Source organism: Taurulus bubalis (genome assembly GCF_910589615.1).
Source record: "Taurulus bubalis genome assembly, chromosome: 2".
Taxonomy (NCBI): domain Eukaryota; kingdom Metazoa; phylum Chordata; class Actinopteri; order Perciformes; family Cottidae; genus Taurulus; species Taurulus bubalis.
This window is the reverse complement of record NC_136590.1, coordinates 10,281,094-10,303,299: the sequence shown is the minus strand read 5'-3', so window position 1 is coordinate 10,303,299 and position 22,206 is coordinate 10,281,094. Positions and strand designations below refer to the sequence as shown.

The following is a 22,206-nucleotide window of genomic DNA, read 5'->3' as shown; positions in this document are numbered from 1 at the left end:
ATATGTGCATCATCTGCACCGCTGACTTTGCAAAATAGCTGAGGGGAAAACGTAACTCGTTGAAGTTTGGTCAATACATTTCAGGAACACAACCAAAAGTACTACAACTTACCTTGTGGCTAAAAGATGAATTTCCTGTCAACCTTTGTGACATTTCAGAACCTCCATGAGGTTCGAAGATTGTGCCACTGGGGTCCAATCATAGCCCTGTCGGTCATCACTATATGCTCCACAATGGCAATTCTGGACTCTATTATTTGGTACTGGCCACTAGACACTACAGGAGGTAGCATCAACTTCATTATGCTTCTCAACTGGACAGTCCTCATCCTCTACAACTACTTCAATGCTATGTTTGTTGGACCTGGATACATTCCTCTTGGCTGGAAACCAGTAAGGCTTCTCAATAAGGATAAAGGCTTATGACATTTGTCATTAATGTATGTTCATGTAGATATCATAAAGAACAGGTTGGAACCATGTCTGCAAAATTGCAATGTAAAGATAGAGTGAAACCATCAATCATAGGAAAGATGTCACATCAGAAATGTAGCTTATTTCTTTATCCCGAAACAGGAGACTCAACAGGATACCCAGTACCTACAGTACTGCAGAGTTTGCCAAGGATACAAGGCCCCCAGGTCCCACCATTGTCGCAAGTGTAACAGGTAGCTGCATTTATTACCAAGCTGGCTTGTGCATATACGTGGCTCGTCCATGAATTTCTGCCCATGTAGTGCTGTAAGATATCTGTTCAGCACTCCATTGGCTGCACAAAGACGCATCACATAATCTATTATGTTAATCTCCCAAACAACCAGTCAATTCCCCTGACATTCCTCCTCTGCCTCCCCTCTACCAGGTGCGTGATGAAGATGGACCACCATTGCCCCTGGATTAACAACTGCTGCGGCCACCAGAACCACGCCTACTTCACCAGCTTCTTGCTGCTGGCTCCACTGGGCTGCTCACACGCTGCCATCATCTTCATTATGACCATGTACACGCAGCTATATGAGAGGGTCAGTTGTTTCCCTACCCCACCACACCATGCTTTCTGGCGGCCTATTACCACCACAGCTTTTATCATTAGCTACGGTTGTTAACACCTGTCAAGCTGTTTTCTTTTTCCTCACTGCAGATATCATTTGGGTGGAGCACTGTCAAGATTGATATGAGCGCTGTGCGTCAATTTCAGCCCCTCATGCCGTTCAGTGTGCCCGCCTTTGCTGCCACGCTCTTTGCCTTAGGCTTGGCACTGGGCACCACTATTGCCGTTGGCATGCTTTTCTTCATACAAGTATGTTTTTTTTATTGGGGTTTCAACATGTTCATAAGCTGTTGGATATTTAACCTTGTCGTTTCAGTATTTACACTTCAAAGCCAACCATTTATTATATTGAAATAGTCTGTCCTTTTCAGATGAAAGTCATCTTTCGAAATAAGACCTCGATCGAGTCTTGGATCGAGGAAAAGGTCAGGATGTCTCTTTTGACACTTCATTGTCAACATGCTTTCAATAAAATAAATGTCAGTTTTATGACTAATTCCCACGTGTTCCAGGATCATCTGTCGCCAGTATAGAGGGCTGATTACAGAAACTTGAAACCACCCCGTCTACACAATCCCATTAACACACACATACACAATCATTCTCTGTATCTTCCTCTAGGCCAAAGACAGAATACAGCACTACCAAACAGGGGAGGACTTCACCTTCCCTTACGACCTCGGCACCCGCTGGCTGAACTTCAAGCAAGTATTCACATGGTCAGGGACGCCCAAGGGTGATGGCATTGAATGGCCAGTCCATCCCAAGTGTCACCAGCACACCTTAACTGTAGGTTAAGTTTGTTGTTGAGTCGGGTAATTTTGGGTAATGCATTCACATAGCTGTTTTAGATTTTTCTGATACTGTTCTTCTTTGTATGTTGAATGATAAGTTATCTTTAATTTGTAGATTTTTTACTCGCAATTTAGGCAGTTGGCATTGTAAGTCCTGCTCTTGATGCTTTTCCTGTTACAAATGTAAAGATACATTATCGAAAAAATAGGAATGTTGATTGTCTTGTTCCTCTTTGAACAGATTGAGCAACTAAAGCAGAAAGCCGATAAACGAGTGAGAAGTGTAAGTACCTGTCAGATCTGTCTTGTGACAATAATGTGGTGTTGATTTAGACATAGCACAGGCCCACAAGTAGGATTACAGGCTGGGCCAGCTAGGATGTGTGTGACCTCAGAGTAAAGTTAGTGAGATTTTATAAATGTGAAAAGATCATCTGTATCTCGTCTGAATTCAGGTTGTGGTCAGAGCAGTAGAATAACCAGATTTCTTGTTTGCATCGGCCAGCAGGTCCAGTACCAAGCAGTGGAGGACTATAACGGAGCGTGCTGCCCTCTGAGCAAAGGTCTCCAGACGTTTTTCAGAACCCCCTGCACCGAGGAGCCCAGGATCCCCCTCAACAAGGGGGACACCATCCTGGCCACTCGTGGCACCAAGTAAGTTCATTCAGGCTGAACAAAAACTCTGATCATCATTGTTGTTTGTCGAGAAAAGAGATTTTCAAAGTGGGTGGCAGGAATGGAGTGAAAGTAAGGGGGGAATAAACTTGTCCCCTCAGACTTTGAAAGCCCCTGGGTTGGAGGTCTGGGTGTTTGGGCATCCAGTTAAGGATTTATTTTGAATCCGTGAGTAATTGACCCGCATTGTGTTTGTCCATTAGAGTTCTCCTAATTAATGTTTTTTCTTTCTCTCTAGATGGTGGATGTATGGAGACAAAGTTTTGAATGAGGGGCCTATGAGAGGTGAGATGTGGTTTGAAAAAAAAAAAATATATATATATTGTATTCATCTAAAAAAAATGTGTAACAGGTCCTTTCTTTCTGTTTTGGCTTTCAGAGGGAGAGCGTGTAAGGGGATGGTTTCCAAGGCGATGTGTGGAGAAGTGCCATTATGACACAGCTGCCAGCGATAGCACCAGCGATAAGAAAGCAAATTAATATACTTGGCTTTATGGAGAGCAGAGGAGTGAAACTGAACAAAGGGGTGTCTCTCCGTGTTCATGAACGTACATCCATTGAAGATGTCATGCCTGAAGCTGCAGACTCATCATCAAGAATTTCATATTTTGATTAAAACCTCTCACAATACCAACTTGAATTTTTTAAAGACAACATAGTTCACCAAGTCTTACCAAGCACCTCGCTGTCAATTAAAGTCTTGAAGAGGACTACAGAGTTCATCAGCTGGACTGGTCCCATGGCTTCAGTTTGACTCCTCTGACTAAAATTTAAACCCAGCCAGAGTCTTAATTTCCAAGAATTGCCACCAGGCTTTAATGTGACTTCATTGTAATTACATGACTTTTTACTTGAATCTGTTGTTTTTACTTGTGTTGTGGTCTGTTTTTGCTAATTATGCAATGCCTCTGTCCAGCTAACCCCGGGACTTCTTCATGCAACTCTTTCTACAGTATGGAGATAACACTTAATTTCTCTTTATTATTTTTGTAAAAATTGTTGGCCTCAAACTATTAATTGAAAATTAAAAAAAATCTTCTGCAAGAGTCGTTGTTTGCCTCTATCCTTGTGATTACTATAAATTCTCGTGTTTTAATGCATATTCATTTCTTAATGGCCTCAGGCTTAATTTAAAACAGCAATTTGGCATTTATTTAATTGCTAGTGTTCCACACGAGTCTACGATGGTTGTGCATTTATTTTACTAATTTTAATGTCATTCCATGGTCTTCATTTTTCAGGTTTGCACTGATTGGCAACTGGGTGTTACTTCAGCATTGTACTATATACAAAATAATTCAAAGCAAATGTTAAAATATGTTGGGATCTCTTATTTAGCTTTCACTAACCACGTGGAGGTGCAATCAGAAAGCGTTTCAAAGTTAACCGACTCCTTGTACTCGATTACATGTTTTCTCTTTTGTGCTTTTATGTTCTGGCGCCTTTCTGATGTCTCAAGTTGACAACTGCAATATGTATGCAAAGGAGGAGTGGCCACGAGGTGGGACTCGTGCATGACATGAATCATCGAGTATGCATGTCTAACACACAGCCCGAGGACCTCAATTTGCAGTTCCTCTGAAGCTGAAGGCGTTGCTTTTATACAACCTGCCTGAAGGAGTCTAGCACCTTCTTTGACATCAATTATGAAAGGCTACGGACGCCCGCACGGGTGTTTTTGATTGGACCTTATCTGCTCGTAATGGAATTGGCCGGAGCTGTAGAGGTAACGAAGGCTGGCACACCGAAGAAAAAATGTCATCTCAACTTCTAATACACCAAATAAAGACACTATTGTGGGAGCTGCAGGAGATATTTAGCAAAAATACGTATTCCTGTTCGCAGTTAAATGACTACGTGTCCCAGAAGTCCCATCGTTTCCCTAAACCAATCAGAGTGCAGGTAAAATATCACGTGACACACCAACCCAGTTCACGTGCGAGCGACTTTCGCTAGTGGGTGAGTTTACGGTTATTTCGACTGGAGTGGACGAGACAGCTCCTCGTTGAAGATTTACCAAGAAAAGGACTTATTCAGTAGGTGTTTGCACACGTCTGCTCACGTGTTATGGTGCATTTGTATTATGCATCCGTCCTCCACATCGCTTTCGCTCAGCTGCACACTTCCACACAGGTAAACTCGCGCTACATTGCAAGGTTGTCAACTGCGGTCAACTCAGCAGACACTGAAATGTCAGTGCACCTATATTCTGACATTCACGGTAAACACATTCAACCGACCCAGATCGGGAGCGAGCGAGGGTTTTTACGAAGTTAGCGGAAAGATCCACGTGACACAACATCCGGGTTTCAAAATAAGATGTCGACAAACCGTATACTTGCATGATGGAAATTAGATTAAATTATTTATATTCACATTAAGTATGAAACACGTGACCTTCAACTAGTGAGTTAAAGAGAAAATACAACTAAATTGTGCATGAAGTGTATTCATTTTTTGATTTGAGGGTTAATGGAAAGATAATGAATTCAATTTATTTTGACTGTACCAAGTAAGAGTTCATGAAAAATAAGCTTTTTGAGTATACAAAAGTATGACTTATTTTTTATAAACTCTTACTTGGTATAGTAAACACTTCTTTTTGAATTTTAGTATAGGTGGAGTCACATATGTCCTACACATGTGAATTAGTCATTGCTTGGAATTTTTGAGAAAATGATCTTTTTATTGCCTACATTTTTAGAAATGATCTATTTGAAAGGTATAACATCTGTTCAGTTTTTACTTACTACTTGTATCTGAATTGGTAATGTGAAGATATTTGATTTGTGTTTGAGCACATACATATCAGTCAGTCAGTCAGATTGAATTACATTCATTATCTTTTCATTAACCCTCAAATAAATAAAAAAATCCACATCATGCACAATTTAGTTGTATTTTCTCTTTAACTCACTAGTTGAAGGTCACATGTTTTATACTTAATGTGAATATAATTCATTTAATCTAATTTTCATCATGCAAGTATACGATTTGTCGACATCTTATTTTGAAAACCGAATGTTGTGTCATGCAAGTATACGGTTTGTCGACATCTTATTTTGAAAACCGGATGTTGTGTCACGTGGATCTCTCCGCTAACTTCGTAAAAACCCTCGCTCGCGCCCGAACTGGATAGGTTGAATGTGTTTATCGTGAATGTCAGTATATAGGTGCACTGACATTTCAGTGTCTGCTGAGTTGACCGGAGTGGTTGTCACTTCTAAACGAATTGGAGTTGCTCTGTGAGAAAGTGGGCCGACCCAAATGTTGTTTCAAACTGAAACACGGACTGCACCGTTATCTCAGGTGAGGCCTGATGATAAGTAGCGTATCTTCGTGTCAAGTCCATCTCGTAAGATCACTCCGCAAAAGATTGTTAATGCGTTATCTGCAGGCAATGTGACGGTAGTAGCTACTATGTGGCTAGCTAGCTACGACTTTGGACGACACACACACACTCACTTCTCTAGCTGTCAACTGTTTTTGCAAAGCTACAATGAAAACACAAAGCTAGCTAGGTAAGAACAAGTCGTAGTGGCATTGATCAACTTTCTGCTCAGATCTCTTGTATACTTGTGTATGTTAGTGCTCATATCTGATTGGTCAGTGCCTGACAGTGTTGACCAATAGCGTGGTCAGGTTTATGGTCAGTTTCCGTGTTTGCTGCACGAGAACGATAACAAGCAGTTGTTCTTTTATTTACTCAATCATCATGTGACTACTTTTGAGTTTTAATAACACGTTGGAAGCTACTTCGTTTCTGTAGCATGGCAACAAGTATTGACCCAGTGCCTCGGATTTAAAGCACTGGAATGCGACCTTGGTGACTCGTTACAGTGTAATGAATGAGTTGCAACATCAGCAGAAGGTGCTTAATAAGAGAGCAATTGAAAAGGCTATTATATAATTCCGTTCACATAACTCAACAAATCAATTAAACACAACACAGGGCTCACAGAGACACCGCAGGAATGCATTGCAAGAATGCTCATAGTAATGCAAGCATAATAAGCACGGTTAGAGTGCGGGCCTCTTAATAGTAGAGTCTGTATTTTATCTCAAGAAATGTCTTTACAGGCCAAATCAAAGTTCCCAAGCTCCACTTCCCACTGCGCAGATATCAACATTGTAGCTATTCCTTTGGCCCTGTGACAATGAATCCCAGATTGATGTAGCTATCCTGTTCATGTCTTTTCATTTTGATTGCGTGCATTCAGCATTGAAAGGTTTCGTCTGACTGCCTTGTCACTTGCCCCTTGACTGTCTTTTGGACATAGCAGCTATTTCAAATGTCCACGTATTCTGCTGCTGTTTTTGACTTTTCTTGCACTTCCCATTCCTTCCAGTGTTTACGCACTCTATAACGGTGACCCAGCAGATACTGTGACTACAGCGATTACCTGCGACATCAGCCAGTAACATGTCCATGTTCAGCACGGGCATCCTGGTGCTGACGTCTCCTCTCCACACCCTCCCCTTGCGCATCGCTCCAGTGCTCAGCTCAGCTGCTCAGCTCGTGGAGCGCACACTGTACGTCCACCTCCACCCCGGGCTGAACCTGGGCAGTGGGAACCAGCCTCCAGCAGTTTTCCTTCCACCGGTAGTGGACCTGTCTACGCTCATTTCCCGCCTTTACAGCAACGCAGCCGACATATGCGGGCACCTGGATGTTCGTGTTTTGCTGACCAATGTCCGTGCTCAGTCAGCTGCCTGCAGCGGGACAACGCTCCCAAACTGCCCCTTCCCCACACCGCAATCTCTGGCTCACTCCCCGGAGGTGGTGCTGACAGACTTTCCTCTGCAGAACCCGAGTCAGTCCCATGAGGTTACGCAGTGTCTGCAGAGGTACACTGGCCACTGCTACGTCTGCAGCCCCAGCCTGCCCTCCGTGCTGCTTCATCCACAGCTAATGAGGCTGCAGGAGACCGAGGAGGGGCTGAAAGAGCCTGAAGAAAAAGCAGAACCTTTGCAGACCTACAGTGACGTGGTGGTAGGCGGGACGTTTGACCGGCTCCATGGGGCCCACAGGACGCTGCTCAACATCTCATGCCTGTTAGCCAATAGAAGGTTCCTTATTGGGGTGTGTGACCAAGCAATGCTGAAAAGTGAGTTGTTCATTTTAGGAATGTGTACTCGTGTCATTTCTTCGAGGCTAATGATGAGAAGGTAGCTCTGCCCATGCCTCCCCCTAACATCCTTTTCTTCCCGGCTCAAGGGAAAGTGCTAAAGGAGCTGGTCGAGCCCTACTCTTTGCGGGCCCAGAAATTACAGGAGTTCCTGCAAGACATCAAACCCTCACTGCAGGTGGAGATTGTGCCCCTTAATGACCCCTATGGAGTTTCTGTGGTTGACCCCTTGCTGCAGTGCATTGTGGTCAGCGAGGAGACTAGAAGGGGAGGCGAGGCTGTCAACAGGAAACGCATTGAGAACGTGAGTCAGGAAATCGCCGATACATGTTGCGCCTTTCCCCCGTTGACTTTTCCCAGTTGTTAGGACTGTGTTTTGTTTTTTTAATACATGAAAAAGTATACACTGGAAAAGTAACATGTCAGGTTCTATTCTGAGAGTCAGTGAGCTTTACTTTTAAGAATTGCAGTGTAAAGAAAAGCACCGGAAATAGTTCTAGTGCACATTTGTAACCTAAAACAGCAGTACAACTTGTTTTTCCAGATACAGGAATCCCGGGGTACACATGAGCACATATTTCATGTTTTGTGTTCTCTGCTTCTTAAATCAGGGCTTTCCTCCTCTCATCCTTCATGAGATCCAGTTGCTTAAAGATGCCCATCACACTGGGACAGAGGAGGAGAAGATCAGCTCCTCCAGTCTACGCTCTCGTTTGCTGGGTACCCTCCTTACCCTGCCAAAAGTAGGTCATTTCAAATCAAAATCAAAGAGGATATAAATAGTGGTATTATGGCAGAATTACGGAAATCCAAAGAAAACAACAAAAATAATATATGTAATTCAAATATATTTTTTTCTTTCTTTCTTTCCATATCTAAATGTCATTAAAAAGTGTTATCATACCTATTAGGGGGACGTAATAATTCTTCCTTTTCAAATGTTGAAAAAGCCCTGCACAGCCTCCAGCCACCAAAAAGTAATTTTTCAAAGCATGCTCCAACTTGCATTTTTTTGTATTCAAGATTTGAAATTACGTTTCCCTCTTATCCCTGGTGCAACAGCATTTAAACATGAAACACAAAATACAAGATAAAAATAAATAATTATATAAAAAAATATTTTTTTAAAAATGTAAGAGTTTGTAAAAGTGACTAGTGCCATTTGGTTTTGTGCATGTGGGGGGGGGGCATTGTCCAGAGTTTGTGGGGGCAGAGGGCAGAGAAAGAAGGAGGGGGAGTGCTGGGAGGGAGTTCAGCATCGTGATGGCTTGGTGGATGAAGCTGTCCCTTAGTCTGCTGGTTCTCGCCCGGAGGCTCCTCATGCTCCTCCCAGAAGGCAGGAGGCCGAAGAAGCGGTGGTTGGGATGGTTGGAGTCGCCCGCAATGCTGAGTGCTTTGCGGGCCAGGCGTGTGTTATAAATGTCCTGGAGGGAGGGGAGGGGGGCACCGATGATCCTCTCCGCTGCTCGCACTATACGCTGCAGGGTCTTACGGCAGGATACGGTGCAGCCGCCGTACCACGCAGTGATGCAGCTGGTCAGGATGCTCTCGGTGGTTCCCCGGTAGAAGGTGTGCATGATGGGCACCAGTGCTCTGGCTCCTTTAAGTCTGCGTAGGAAGTAGAGGCGCTGCTGAGCTTTTTTGGCCAGTGCTGTGATGTTGCTGCTCCAGGAGAGGTTCTCATTGAGGTGCACACCCAGGAACTTGGTGCTGCTCACTCTCTCCACACCAGCACCGTTGATAGCCAGTGGAGGGTGCTGGGTGGAGGCTCTCCGGAAGTCGACAACAATCTCCTTCGTCTTCTCCACATTTAGAGAGAGATTGTTGCCTCTGCACCATGCGGCCAGTTGGCTCACTTCGTCCCTGTAGTTTGACTCATCGTTGTGGTTGATGAGCCCCACCACAGTAGTGTCGTCCGCAAACTTGATGAAGAGGTTGCTGTTGTGTGTTGGTGTGCAGTCGTGGGTCAGCAAGGTGAAGCACACATCCGGCTTTGCTGCCGACCCGGACTGCCTGTGGTCTTCCGGTCAGGAAATCCAGCAATCAGTTGCAGAGCGAAGTGTTCAGGCCTAGACAGGCCAGTTTCTGTATCAGCTGCTGGGGGATGATTGTGTTAAAAGCTGAACTAAAATCTAAGAACAGCATCACTGCCTGAAGCAAAACATGCAACTCGTTTTCTCGCAGCATTTGAGCAGATGAGGAATAGTGTTTTCATACAAAAAGTGACAGAGAGCATTTTGTAGCAAGCACACAGATCCGTCTTGAGAAACTTCTTAATGTTTAACTGTTAGTTAGTAGCTTTTCTTTCCAGTATATGCCAAAGTGCAATGTCTTTTTGAAGTACCAAGCGGAGAATTCTGAACTTTGGGAGTAGACAGACCAGTTCCTTAGTTTTCAGGTTTCTTGGAAAAGAAGGTGTGGATCAGATCATGTCTATAAAGAGTCTGAAATGGATATCATTTGTGTTCATTCTCTTTGTTTGTCCTTGCTAGTGGACTATCATTACAGATTATCTCTGAGCAGGCCTGACTTGTTTGAGGAGCTGTTCGTGTCATCGTCTATCATCACCTCCACCCATACATTCTTGATGCTATCATGTTTAGTGCTGCAGTATTCGGCCCTTGTATCCACGGTTTCCTCTGCACTAGGACACGTTCCATCTCGCTCCCTTCCCATACGTGATTGGCCTGACGGGAGGCAGCGGCAGTGGAAAGAGCTCCATAGCCAGCCAGCTGGAGGCTTTGGGTGCCGTCCGGATTGACTGCGACAAGCTGGGCCATGATGTGTACCAGCCCGGCACTGCAGCCTACCACAGAGTGCTTGAAGAATTTGGGTCAGGTGAGGAAACCTTTGTGTGCCGAGGACAGGTTTGGCTGTGGGTGGAGATGCATCTCCTTATATCTCGTACTCTATCCATTTACTTCTAGGACTATGACGCATCTTTGCATTGGCTTGATTTTTTTTTTTAACCTGAAATCTCATGTGTTGCGGTGCAATAATTAGTTGTTTTTTTTTGTCACTTTTAGATCTTTTGAACGAAGATAAAACCATCAACAGACGTGCATTAGGAAGAAAGGTTTTTGGAAAGCAGGTAATAGGACAAGTAATAGTGTTTTGGCACATCACAACATGGAATACGCCACTGTGTACAGACAATTCACCAAAGGTGCTGTTTTTCATGCAGGAGCGGTTAAAAGCACTGACGGATATTGTATGGCCTGAGATTGCACTTCTGGTGGTGAACAGAATCAGCCAAGCCAGAGAGGAAGGTATCGTATGAACTTTTAAGTGTTTAAAACGTAGTACTTCAAAACTCAACATGTATTTGTGGGTGTAGGCTGTTTGTTAACGTGTTTTGTCTTGTGTACTGATCTAATATGACTAATGTACTGATCACACTGGCGCAGATGATAAAGAAACCGTGCCGTCGCTTTGTACCAGAAGAGATTTCCACAATGTGCATGTGATCTTTTGCAGGTAAGCAGGTTTGCGTGTTGGATGCAGCCGTTCTTCAGGAGGCCGGCTGGACAGACATGGTCCACGAGGTCTGGGTCACAATCATCCCTGAGGAGGAGGTAATGTGCTTGTACTTGCAGTCCTCAATGTAACAAACACAGTCACGTAACGATGTGAAGGTGACGAGCCCGAGGGGAGTTGTGACATTTCTGGTGGTTGAGGTGTGTGGCTATCACTATGCATTGTTGTCATCCATATTTTGCTTTTTGGGGAAAAAAAATAATGGGTGGGCGCTAAAAATCCAAAGTTTGGGATTCTACACACACTGGCTTTAACACAATACGTTCATCTTGTTATTCTAACCCATCTGCCTCCCCACTCAGGCGGTGTTAAGGATATCGGAGCGAGACGGTTTGACCACAGAAGATGCCCTGCGTCGCCTGCAGAGCCAGTGGTCCAGCAGCAAGCAAGTAGCGCACGCCAACGTAGTGCTCAGCACGCTGTGGGAGCTGGAGGTCACTCAGAAACAGGTTGAACACTCAGCTTGCTATTAGTATAGCTTCTGCACATCTGCAATACATGAAATAACTTGATTGTTAAATACAAAATAGTTTACTGAGAATTCTTCCACTGTCTTTTATTTTGAAGGTACTGAAAGCTTGGAATCTCCTTCAGAAGAGGATACAACAGAGACAAGAGGGACATGCGTTGGCCACTACATCATCTCAGCAGTGGCCTGTGCATAGAGAACACGCATGCGTCCGGCCCAAGGACAAATGACTGATCCGCAGAAGGAATCACTGCCTTACAAAGAAGTGAGCGCGGTTTCTGTGTCAGTGCAGCCCAACAAGCTCTCTCACTTCTTTTACCAAGACTCAGTGCCTAATTGAGCACAGGTTTTTAAACTAGTTTTATTTTAAGATGCTTAGTTGAAAGACTGGACGAACTAAATTATTTTGGAATTTGAAAGCTGGAATTAATGAAGTGTAATCAAATCATAAGAATGAAATGTCCAAAGATGTTTTTTTTAATGAATGGCACGACTTTAAATCGTTACCTTTGCTGAAACGATATGCCCAACATTCAGCAGTCCCAGATCATTTCGAGACAAACTCTCAGCAAAGTCTATTGTGGGTTGCTCATCAGCCGACGGCATTTTACAAGTTCTGTTCTCTTTGAGTCTTCCAAGTATAATTACCATGAATGTATCTAAAAAGCAGCTGATGGTTAGAGGAAAAGGAAGGTACCAAATAGAAATATTGTACTAGTTTCCACTGTCAAATCATAGGATTATATGTTGTTCATCTTTACGGTTTTGTGGTGGGAGAATGTTTTTCACAAATTCACTATAATTATCTTATGAGGAATTATTACCAAACACACTATATTGTATTTCAGAAGCATGTACAATAGATTAGGATATTCTGTAATATAAGTGTAGGTGTCACATTCAAATACACTGGGCACTGCGAAAGATTGACAGTGAAACTGTACATGACTAATAAAGAAAAATCAAGCAGTCATAAAGGTTTGTATATCTTTGAGACTAATCTATAAATTAAATGTTAAAATCTTGAATTGAAATCCAAGAACGAGCTCACTTATATATTCATAAATACCCGTCTGAGCGTCCCTGAAAAAGACATAAGGGACAGCCAAGTGGAAACTAAAATCATGCTTTTAGCGCATGATAGTCCATGTCCGAGCCTACAATTATAAACCATTGTTTACAAATGAATAAAATACTTTATATAACTGGTTGTTCAATAAAGTGGCATTTGGTCATACAGTTGGTGAAAACCTTAGTATCTTTAATGTCCTCTGGAAATTCAGTGGAATAGTTAAATAAGAATGGCGTAACATTCAATTAAATGTTGAAAGAGTGCTGCATGTTTTTTTTTTAAACCAAAATGGCTAAGACAATTTTGATCGGTTTGAAACGCTGAAAAAAAAATCCCTTTTCACCAACTTTTTGTATTTAATGGTAATGTCTTTAAACGTTTACATATGAACAATATTGAAATGTGCAAAATGTACAATTTTCATGTGACAGTGTGAATGGTGATGTGCTCAGCCACAGTAGCGTGATATCACCTTGCTTCTGTGCAGCTAAACTTTGCATAGCTGAACATGCCAACTACACACTGAAAGAAGACGACTTGGTAAGTGCACTAGTAACTGGCGGCTGCAGGGCTCTGGGTATGCGTCTCCACCCCCGTGATGGTAGAAGACGCACCCTTTTTGCCTTAAAAATATGTGGAAGCAGCCTTTTTTGTGTGGTAGTGAAGAAAGGTCCATCTGTCAAAGTCCAGGCTTTGTAAAGATTCCTTCCAAAGTTGTTTTTTCCCCCCACAATCACATCTCCACTCTCAGTTTGGCAGAGCACATTCCTTCCCCTAGCTTGTTGCTGGCCCTGCACACATAAACCCCAGAGTCAGAAGGCTCCAGATCAGCCAGAACCAGGGAGCAGAGCCCGTCTTCATCTTGCTCCATTGTCACTCTGCATGATCCAGACACCGGCTTCTCATTCTGAAGCCATTTCACCTCCGGCTGCGGGTAACCTGGGATTGAGACAATATTTCACAATCGGGAGCATAAAACACAGGACATTATATAATCAAATATACAAACATAAAATTTCTGAATGGAATGTATGATAGTCGTAATATTCAACAAACAAAGCATTTGATATTTACCAAGCCTATTAAAGTTGCTTTTCAAAATGTTTTGGATGAAGCCGTTTTAAATTAAGTTGAGAGGAATATTTAAGTTCAGTTAAGGTCTCATTCTACTATACTTGGATGCAATAGTAAATATTAAGTTTTTCCAACTAAAGAAATTAAGTTGTCTTTAAAATAAGCTATATTTTTACTTTGTGTGAATATAAAGTTTCTTCTTTGACCAAAGTAATATTTGGATTGAAATAAAGTAAAAAAAAAAAAATGTTCACTTTAAACCAAAATTGAAAATATAACCCCCCCCCCAAAAAAAAATAGGTAATGCAGAGTAATTTTTTAAAATCCAAAATATCATTGTTATCAGTGTAGAGCTGTTCAGAGCACATTGTCATTGTTGCTTCCCTTGTAGAAAGTGGCAGGGCATTATTTAATGAAGAACAGCACAGTTCTGGCACTACCGTTGACGAGGCACGTAAGCCGAGCAGTTGCTCCTTTGGGGAGGGTGGCGTCCTTCAGGGCTTGCTGGAAGCGAGGTTCACTCTGAAGCTGCTTATCCAGAGACTGGATGGCCTCCTCTGCCTCTTGGCTCCAGCCTGGCTCTGGATGAGAGGCAGGATGATGATGAATAAAACAGAAACAAGGCTTTACAGATCACAAAAGGGTAAACTTGAAGTGACAATCGGAAACTGTGCGTCATCTGCCATATGCATGTAGCTGCAGGACATAGGAGGGCATTGTGTGTCTTTTTTATCGGTCTTACCCTCTAAGGAGCTGCCAGGAGAGTCTGGCCTGTTAGAGAGATTAGCCATCCGCTGTAGGGCCAAAACAGCCTTGCCAGTTTTCTGGAAGTTTAAAAGGACAAATGGCACAGGATGACGAACTACATTAACCATGTTAAGGTCTATACGCGACAAAGGATTGAAAGGTCATCACAGGGAAGCATTGATAAGGAAATGGTTCATCTGTCTAATGCAGGGCTATGGGCGTTTTTCAGTGAATTTTTTTAATGCTACCTTCCACTTGCGCCTGGCCAGAAAGCGTTTCATCTTCCCCTTATTGAGAGACTTGGTGGGTCTGCGGGTCATTGGGGTAAAAGAGACCATCCAGGGGTGTGCGAGGGCCTCGGCACATGACAACCTGCATCTAGAGGGAGAAGCAAAGGCTGTCAAATGCCGGCAGTCTCCTGAGCTGACCGTGACTTATCTGCATAAATAAACTCTTGGCTCTCCCCGAACAATATTCAGAACTTGCCATGTGGTTTGCACATTTTTTTGCAGATGGTTGGAAATGTCACACGGAAGACTTTGCTCATAGCTTCTGTGCTGGGACATTATCTACTGGAGAGAATACTCTTGTAGCTGCTTCTCATGGGTACTGAGCTTGAAACTCTCTTTGTATCACAACGTGGTACTCAGTCGAATCCAAGCAGTTTGTGAGCACATGTATCATAGTAGAGGTCATATTCATAAAAATAGGAAGGGAAAAGCAGACCAACCTCCGGTCTTTTTTCAGGAGGGAGCTGATAAAGTCTTTCGCCTCATCAGAGATGTCCTCAAAACTCTCCTCATCAAACTCAAATTGGGCAGCAGTCACAAGAGCTAAAGTCTCAGCATCGTTGTTCCCCTGGAAGGGAGATTCTCCACTGAGCCTAGGCCACAAAACAATGCAACAATGAATACAATGTATTGTGTTAAGATATTTATAACCATTAACAATTTTATTTTTTAAATTGACCTGGGGATAAATTAACTGTCTTGAGTTTGTTATTCCCTCAAATGTATGCCCACAGTACAGAATTGTACAACTAAAGTAGCAATAAGGGACTGTAGTAATACAACACCACCAGGAGATGGCGCAATATATTAATTTGTAGAATGACCTGGATAGATATTAGTTTTTACATCAATACATTTCAATCCTTTACATAATTTACCGTAAGTTAGAAATGCATTTGTTTTACTTTAAAGTATTCAACAAATTTAAATGGGATGAATAAAGAATAAATATAGGATATATATGGGAATTTAAGGCGTTTCTTTCTGTCCCACACTTTAGGAAGAATCTGAAAGGCCCTCCTGTATTATCATTTTTACTTCCACAAAGTATCCCGCAGTTGCATTTGTTTTCTTCAGAGTATGTTACGTTGGCTACAATTGAAACCATTTAAACCACCATAGCCATTGTTCAACTTACAAGATGAAGCAGATGACTCCGATGCTCCACACGTCACTCTCCAGGCCCACGGGCTCATAGTTGATCACCTCCGGGGCCACAAACTCTGGCGTGCCGTGCATCACCAGCAGAGGTGTGCCCTCCTCTGACGAACATGCAGGCAGGAGTAAGAATTAAAAAGTGTCACCCTGAATGTTTTGTGTTTGCCCGTTTATGGCTACAGTCCTCTCCAAATAGACCACCGTCTGGAGATGCAGCTGCTGGAGCATCACCAAATTTACTGCCTGAATTGGCTTCACAGCTTTGCTGCATTTGTTGAGTTGAGGTAGTTGTCTATTTAAAGATTTAGGGCATTGTGTAAATCTAGGAATTTAGAAACAGTCCATGTCCGCTTTAGTTATTTTGGGCCTGTATTGAAATGAGTGACCCTGTGTTGACCTTACGGTGTTGTCAGGAAACCCACATTCAGGGGTTGGAAAATCAAAAGATATATTGAAACGTGATGTTTTTAGCCCAAAATTATTTTTAGTGTATGTATGTGAACCATAGCCGGAAGCATTTTACTCTCCATGCACAAGGCTGGCCAACTTTGAATGTTGGACCCTTGTATTTCCCTAGATTGTAACTTTTACTGGAATACACACCAGATGTGTCACTGAAAGAAATACACACTGGGTGATTTATTCACCGTCCCTAGTGAGCAACTGCAAAGTTATTTTTAAAAAAATAATACATGTTCATGAGAAAAGTCATTTTCATTATTGCTTTAAATTTACACATTAGGACTTGAGACACTTTGAGACTCACCCAGTTCACTCGCCAAGCCAAAGTCGATGATCTTGATCCGTGTGCCAGTTGTATCCACACAGACGATGTTCTCTGGTTTGATGTCCAGATGGACGATATTCTGCTTGTGAACGTACTGCATGCCCTCAAGGATCTGCTGCATGTAGCGGGCGCTGGTGGGCTCCGTGTGCTCAAAGTTGTCATCCACGATGCGCTCAAAGAGCTCCCCGCCCGCAATACTGGGCAGACACAAAACATCATTCAGGTCCGTGCTTCCACAACAGCCTGGACTGTAGTGAAAATATCTGATGCAGACTATCAATATGAAGTCATGTAGTCTAGTTCTACAAATGGTAGTTGACACAAAAGACATCCATCAAATCATACAGAGTCCCATTTCTGTCCAAAGACTATATTTATTATGAGAGGGGAAAATGCCGAAACATTTGTTGCGATTGTTCTAAAGTCTTGAAATCCACTGTGGACATACTTTGGACAAGTATTTTATAGTACACCTTTGATATTTTAGATTACTTGAAAAAACATAGCTTTTATCAATAGTCAAAGTCAGGATTTTTGAAAAAAAAAAAAAGAGTTCATATACTTGATTGTGCGCCACATGGTCTGAAGTACAGCGATTTTATTTTACTAAATGTAGTCTTTAGGCACGTAGAGCTACAAATAAAAAGAAATTGAAGGAAAAACTTTCTAAAAACAAATTCATTGCAGTAACATGTTCTTTTTTTAATTAAATGTTTTCCAATAGGCTTAGCTGGCATTTGGTCTCAATTAAGATCCCTTTTTTTGTACTAGTCGTGTTAAAAATCACATCACAACCTTGTCTCAAAAAACACATCCACTAAATTACACGATAGCAACAAGTGTCCCTGTGCAATGAAACTAGAGACACAATGATTTTACCAGAGCAAAGTGACCTTTCCACTCCTCCATTACTTACTACTCCATGACCATGACCATCTCAGAGCGTGTTTCATAAGCAGCCAGGCATTGGACCAGTTTTGGGTGGTGAAGACTGTTCATTAGTTCGATCTCTTTGCGAGCGGCCGTTCTTTCCTTGGCGGTTCGGGCTCGGTAGAACTTCCCTGCAGCCTCTTGACCCGTTTCTTTGTGGGACATCCGGAACACCTGGCCAAACTTCCCACTAGAAATGTTCAATCCAAAAGCACTACAACTTGACCTCACTTTCATTTACAGTCAACATACATCAGAATTTAAAGTGTTGTTCATCTGTTAAAAGTTTGTTTAGAATATAAAAACTCCATGCTTACACTCCAAGCTTCTCAAGCACATCGTAGTGGTCCTTGGCCTTGTGCTTGGTGTCAATGGTCACTGTGATGTACGACACTGGCTCTTCCTTCTTTTTTTCTTCTAACACCAAATATACACAGGTCAATAACCACATCCTTCCTCTTTTCAAACATTTTACAAATAAAAACACTTACTTTTAGTCTCCATCTTGACACACTCGGACTCCTGGCTTGGTTCGCTGACCCCTGCTGAGTTGTAGGCTCTGACACGGAAGCGGTACTGCCCCAGAGGCTCCAGGCCGGAGCGGACGTGGTAGGTCGTGCTCTTACAACGACTTGTCACTTCAGTCCAGCTCCCTGGCTCGTCCTGGCCCTCTTGTCGGACCTCCACTTTGTAGCCCAGCACGGCTGTGCCTCCGTCGTAGCTGGGACCCGTCCAGGAGAGGACCACGGATTCAGTGGACAGCTGGGAAATAACAGGCTGGGATGCTGGTGGGTCGGGTTGATCTGAGGAGAGATTCAAGAACAATATATCTTCATCTAAATACTAAGGATGATGCAACAGGTGAGTCAGGTAGTGTCATTTGGTGCTTTTCGGAGCGTTTTCAACCAATACCAGTGTTGCATCATCTCAAGTCACTGCAGGACTCTATCATAGCTAACTAATGAAGTGGGTCTTACCTATGACACCGAGGGAGACGGTATGCTGGGCAGAGCCATTTACGTTTCGTACCATGAGGGTGTACGAGCCTGCGTCCTCTGGACAGGCCTGAGAGATCGCCACATCGCTTCGCGTCTCACTGCTCTGGACGGACATCCTCGGACCTCCTACCACCACCTGAAGAGGAAGCATGGTGGAAGTACATACCAAGACATGAGCCTTTACTTGTGAAGAATTTCAAAGTGAGGAAATAATGTAACGCATCAAACACTACTAAGAACCACTGGGACTAGCATTACCTTGGTTTTATTGTAAATCCAGCAGCAGGCCACGGGGACAGAGCTGCTCCTGAACTCACAGTGTAGTCGGGCCTGCTTTCCTACTCGAACCTCCACCTGCTCTGGTGGATCTACAAACTCCACAGGAGGTCCTGGGGAGAAGCAGAGTTGATTTAATTAACAAAAACATGTCCACATGAAGCACGACACATTTTCAAGCTGACATGTTGCGGTGCCCTCTGCTTACCTTTGCAGGAGGAGACTTTTGTTGGAAGGTCGATGTCTCTGTTAGCTGTGGAGGCTGAAGAAGAAGGTGGATTTACAGGTGTGTGCTTGAGGCAGGTTTAAGAAGAATCTAACCAATCACATGCGAGCAGTCATGTTTGGTTGCAGGGGCACTGCGATCAACAATGCATTGCACTTTTGAATGAAAAGGGTGGCTCCATTTTTAGTCAGCACAAACATTTGTGTTGGTTGGCAGGCGAGGAAGTTTGAAGACACAATAAGTATGTTTATTAACGAAACAAAAATATTTGTCATTCAAAATCTTAATGTCACTATCCATGTTTGTTGCTACTTCCTTTCACCCTATTTTCAGCACATTTATGATTAATTTGCATTATCTCTACAGAATATTTTTTTAAGCATGCAGCATGAAGACAGGCATTTCATGAGTGTAACATTACACTTTTTTTTAGGAAGCTTAACAAAAGTTTGTTTTATACCTTTGTCTTCTTCCTCTGTGTGCTGGCATCTCTCTTTAGAAGTTGAAGATAATTGAGTGTTTTGGGGTGACGCAACCTTGAATGTGACTTCACTGTGGAGCTCATGACTGCTTCTTCTAAGGACTTCCTTTGTTGCTGTTTTCAGAAACAAAGAAGAAACAGGTTTACTGAACGCAGATCGAGTAAGTACGATGCATTCAAGGACGGGTTGGTACTGTATGTGATGTGTGTGAGGAATGTCTAACTTGACGCTTTCCCCCTGCTTTACCTGTGACATGTAACAAAGCGCTGCTTGACTGTTTCCCGGCAGTATTCTCAGCCTCACATGCGTACGTCCCAGCATCTCCATGTGAACACTGAGTCAGAATCAGACTGGCAACACCATTTTGGAAGGATGTATTACTTGAGTGCACCCTCTTACCTACATGGCAAAATAGGAATGGGCACACACATGTTTTCACTATTAAGGGTGATTATTAAATATCCTTCTAATTGCAGGATATTGTGGCCCTTACTCATAATGGAGAGGAGGTGGACATTTTGAATGTTTGGTAATCAGACATTTACCATTGTGTAGCCAGGATACGCTCAGAGGTCGACTTCCTGAGATAACACCTTGAAAAGAAGCATCACTTCCTTCACAGACTGTACAGTCCCTGAGTGGTTGTTTGAAGTGGGGCGTCTCTAGCGCCTGGACGGGTGTCAGTCTGGAGTCTAAGCAGAGTGGAGAAGTTTGGGACAGTGGGTTTGTTTTCAGATGAGTCTTTCCTCTCCCGCTGACCAACCAGGAAATGTCATTCATCAATATATTTTGGTTTAGGGCCCCAGACATGCTGTAACGGATCAAACTATAGACAAACTTTAAATATATCGTCTGGTAGATGTAAATGTAGTCTGAAAATATAAGAACTGCTGTGCTGACTGATGTGGATGTCTAGTCTTCATCTGTTTCCCCTCCAGGCAGAGCAGCATTGCATTCTGGATAAACACTTTCTTGTTGCTGTGTCTACTGGAGGATGTTAGTTGTGAGTTCAAGCGTTGGGAATTTGACATGGTGTTTACAAGACTTTCCCATCACATGAAGTGTGCAAACACACACATGTACTTTGGTGTGTTTACATTTGGGAGTGTAAAAGTTTGTACTCTGAGTGCCTCAATATATTTCCCTACAAGAACAACACATTTAACAATGATCGTGACCCCATAAAGAACTGCACCCCAACTAACATTTTGAGAAGCAGCCCGAGGGGAGTTAACCATAACATATGTGTGCAATCTAACAGTTCTCAGTATTCCTGCTTCCCCTGATAGGCTTTTGCAATGCCCACACGTTAAGGATTGAAGTTAATAAAAAAGATGTAAAACAAAATAATATGCTGCAGGGGTCTGAGGCTTGGAATGATGTGCAAATGTTATGAATAGATTTCAATTCTGTTCAAGTAAAAGTGAGTGTTGCATTAAAAAGCCACGTTTCTCCTGTTCTTCTTAGTTTTACCTGTTGCTGATGAGACTCCCAGTTTGTTGTTTCCCATGAAAATCCTCTTATTTGCATCTGGTTCATCGTCTTTTTGCTTCTCCACACAGATACTTCTGGCTTGAGGTTTGAGGGCCAAATGAAAAGTAGACACGAAGGTCTTTGGCTTCCCGCCATCTTCATCCATCCTAAGTAGAAATGGAATAGCCCCTCATCCGTCAGGCCTCCTCTTCCTCTCTCGGTTGTGTGGTGTGGTGTGAGTATTTAAAGCTGATGTGTTGAACAGTCATCCTGTGCCTATTCACACATCTTCTGACATGCTAACAGGAGGAGCCTGTTTTCAGGCAGCTTCGGAAACCACTACCCACCCTTAGCCCCCCAGTTCTTAGGAAACAGCTCTTTTTACCGGAAGGACAATTAACAACACACATGTCTAGCCCCCACTGTCCCTCGGCACTGAGAACAAAGAGAGAGAGACAGATGTGATAGAAAACAAGTAACAGAGAGTCCGGAAATGTGTGGGAGTGACAAAACATTCCGGCTGATGAAAAACAAAGAACACTGCCGTGGATAGTAGTAAAAGAAACTCCAAATAAGTATAAAACACATCTTTTACCTGCAGGTTCTCCTCATAAAAACTGCTTATTTTCTTGGAACGTACTTACACATTCCCGCCGTCAGCTTCTTTTAGCCATTTTACCCCCTGTAAACACCTATTCCCTTTACACACTCACTAGGTTGAGCAACACTGCCAGAGTCACCGCAGGAATCAAGAGGAGCCTGTAGGGCAGCTTTCTGTGTGCATTCACTCTGCTGCTGTGCAACAGACAGCATGTAGAGAAATCACTGAAGGGACTTTCATTTCCAGGGCTTTGAATGAAAGTGGGATCATGTGATCACAAACAGTAATCCCCACTTGTAATTGAGATGACTTTAATTCTATTGCGATGTGAATAGATTTGGTTTCTGGCTGGGTGCGTCTCCAAGGTGTGTGATCGTAGACTGCAGACTGGTTTTCTCTTATCCGTATGCAAAGTGGAGATAGTAGTTTTCCATCCT

General features: G+C 43.0%; 3 protein-coding genes across 5 annotated transcripts; 2 read left to right on the top strand and 1 right to left on the bottom strand.

Annotated features, from left to right (window-relative positions):
* Nucleotides 1-61: 61 nt before the first annotated feature.
* Nucleotides 62-3,566, top strand: zdhhc6 (zDHHC palmitoyltransferase 6). The gene is made up of 10 exons (XM_079214125.1): nucleotides 62-393; nucleotides 577-668; nucleotides 863-1,022; nucleotides 1,142-1,300; nucleotides 1,423-1,476; nucleotides 1,673-1,840; nucleotides 2,087-2,128; nucleotides 2,354-2,499; nucleotides 2,759-2,805; nucleotides 2,900-3,566. The coding sequence occupies exons 1-10, from the start codon at nucleotides 127-129 to the stop codon at nucleotides 2,998-3,000; spliced, it is 1,236 nt and encodes a 411-aa protein (XP_079070251.1). The 5' UTR covers nucleotides 62-126; the 3' UTR covers nucleotides 3,001-3,566.
* Nucleotides 3,567-6,943: 3,377 nt separating this feature from the next.
* Nucleotides 6,944-12,835, top strand: coasy (CoA synthase; the record flags this gene model as incomplete). Its single annotated transcript, XM_079237426.1, has 9 exons — nucleotides 6,944-7,628; nucleotides 7,739-7,953; nucleotides 8,261-8,392; nucleotides 10,298-10,487; nucleotides 10,676-10,740; nucleotides 10,834-10,918; nucleotides 11,127-11,224; nucleotides 11,489-11,635; nucleotides 11,754-12,835. The coding sequence occupies 9 exons, from the start codon at nucleotides 6,944-6,946 to the stop codon at nucleotides 11,883-11,885; spliced, it is 1,749 nt and encodes a 582-aa protein (XP_079093552.1). The 3' UTR covers nucleotides 11,886-12,835.
* An 80-nt stretch (nucleotides 12,836-12,915) lies between these two features.
* On the bottom strand, nucleotides 12,916-21,869 carry LOC306751772 (myosin light chain kinase, smooth muscle-like). 3 transcript variants are annotated; one of them, XM_079235406.1, is made up of 18 exons: nucleotides 21,764-21,869; nucleotides 21,169-21,335; nucleotides 20,241-20,387; nucleotides 19,942-20,094; nucleotides 19,674-19,808; nucleotides 19,196-19,249; nucleotides 18,970-19,100; nucleotides 18,691-18,847; nucleotides 18,205-18,516; nucleotides 18,031-18,130; nucleotides 17,700-17,903; nucleotides 16,763-16,980; nucleotides 15,977-16,100; nucleotides 15,279-15,431; nucleotides 14,797-14,926; nucleotides 14,544-14,625; nucleotides 14,242-14,382; nucleotides 12,916-13,666 (listed from the first exon to the last, which is right to left on the bottom strand). In XM_079235406.1, exons 1-18 carry the CDS (start codon nucleotides 21,778-21,780, stop codon nucleotides 13,461-13,463), a joined length of 2,631 nt encoding a protein of 876 aa, XP_079091532.1. In that variant the 5' UTR covers nucleotides 21,781-21,869; the 3' UTR covers nucleotides 12,916-13,460. The 3 variants fall into 3 exon arrangements, with proteins under 3 accessions (XP_079091532.1, XP_079091533.1, XP_079091534.1); XM_079235407.1 differs by lacking the exon at nucleotides 21,764-21,869 and having other exon boundaries at nucleotides 21,169-21,439; XM_079235408.1 differs by lacking the exons at nucleotides 19,942-20,094; nucleotides 20,241-20,387.
* Between the last annotated feature and the right edge of the window lie 337 nt (nucleotides 21,870-22,206).

Coding starts and splice junctions, on each gene's coding strand:
- zdhhc6 (XM_079214125.1), top strand. CDS start 127: ATGAATTTCCTGTCAACCTTTGTGACATTTCAGAACCTCCATGAGGTT. Junction 394..576: donor TTCCTCTTGGCTGGAAACCA/GTAAGGCTTCTC, acceptor ATCCCGAAACAG/GAGACTCAACAGGATACCCA. Junction 2,129..2,353: donor CCGATAAACGAGTGAGAAGT/GTAAGTACCTGT, acceptor ATCGGCCAGCAG/GTCCAGTACCAAGCAGTGGA.
- LOC306751772 (XM_079235406.1), bottom strand. Junction 19,809..19,941: donor CGCTTTGTTACATGTCACAG/GTAAAGCAGGGG, acceptor TTCTGAAAACAG/CAACAAAGGAAGTCCTTAGA. Junction 17,904..18,030: donor GTGCTTGAGAAGCTTGGAGT/GTAAGCATGGAG, acceptor GAACATTTCTAG/TGGGAAGTTTGGCCAGGTGT.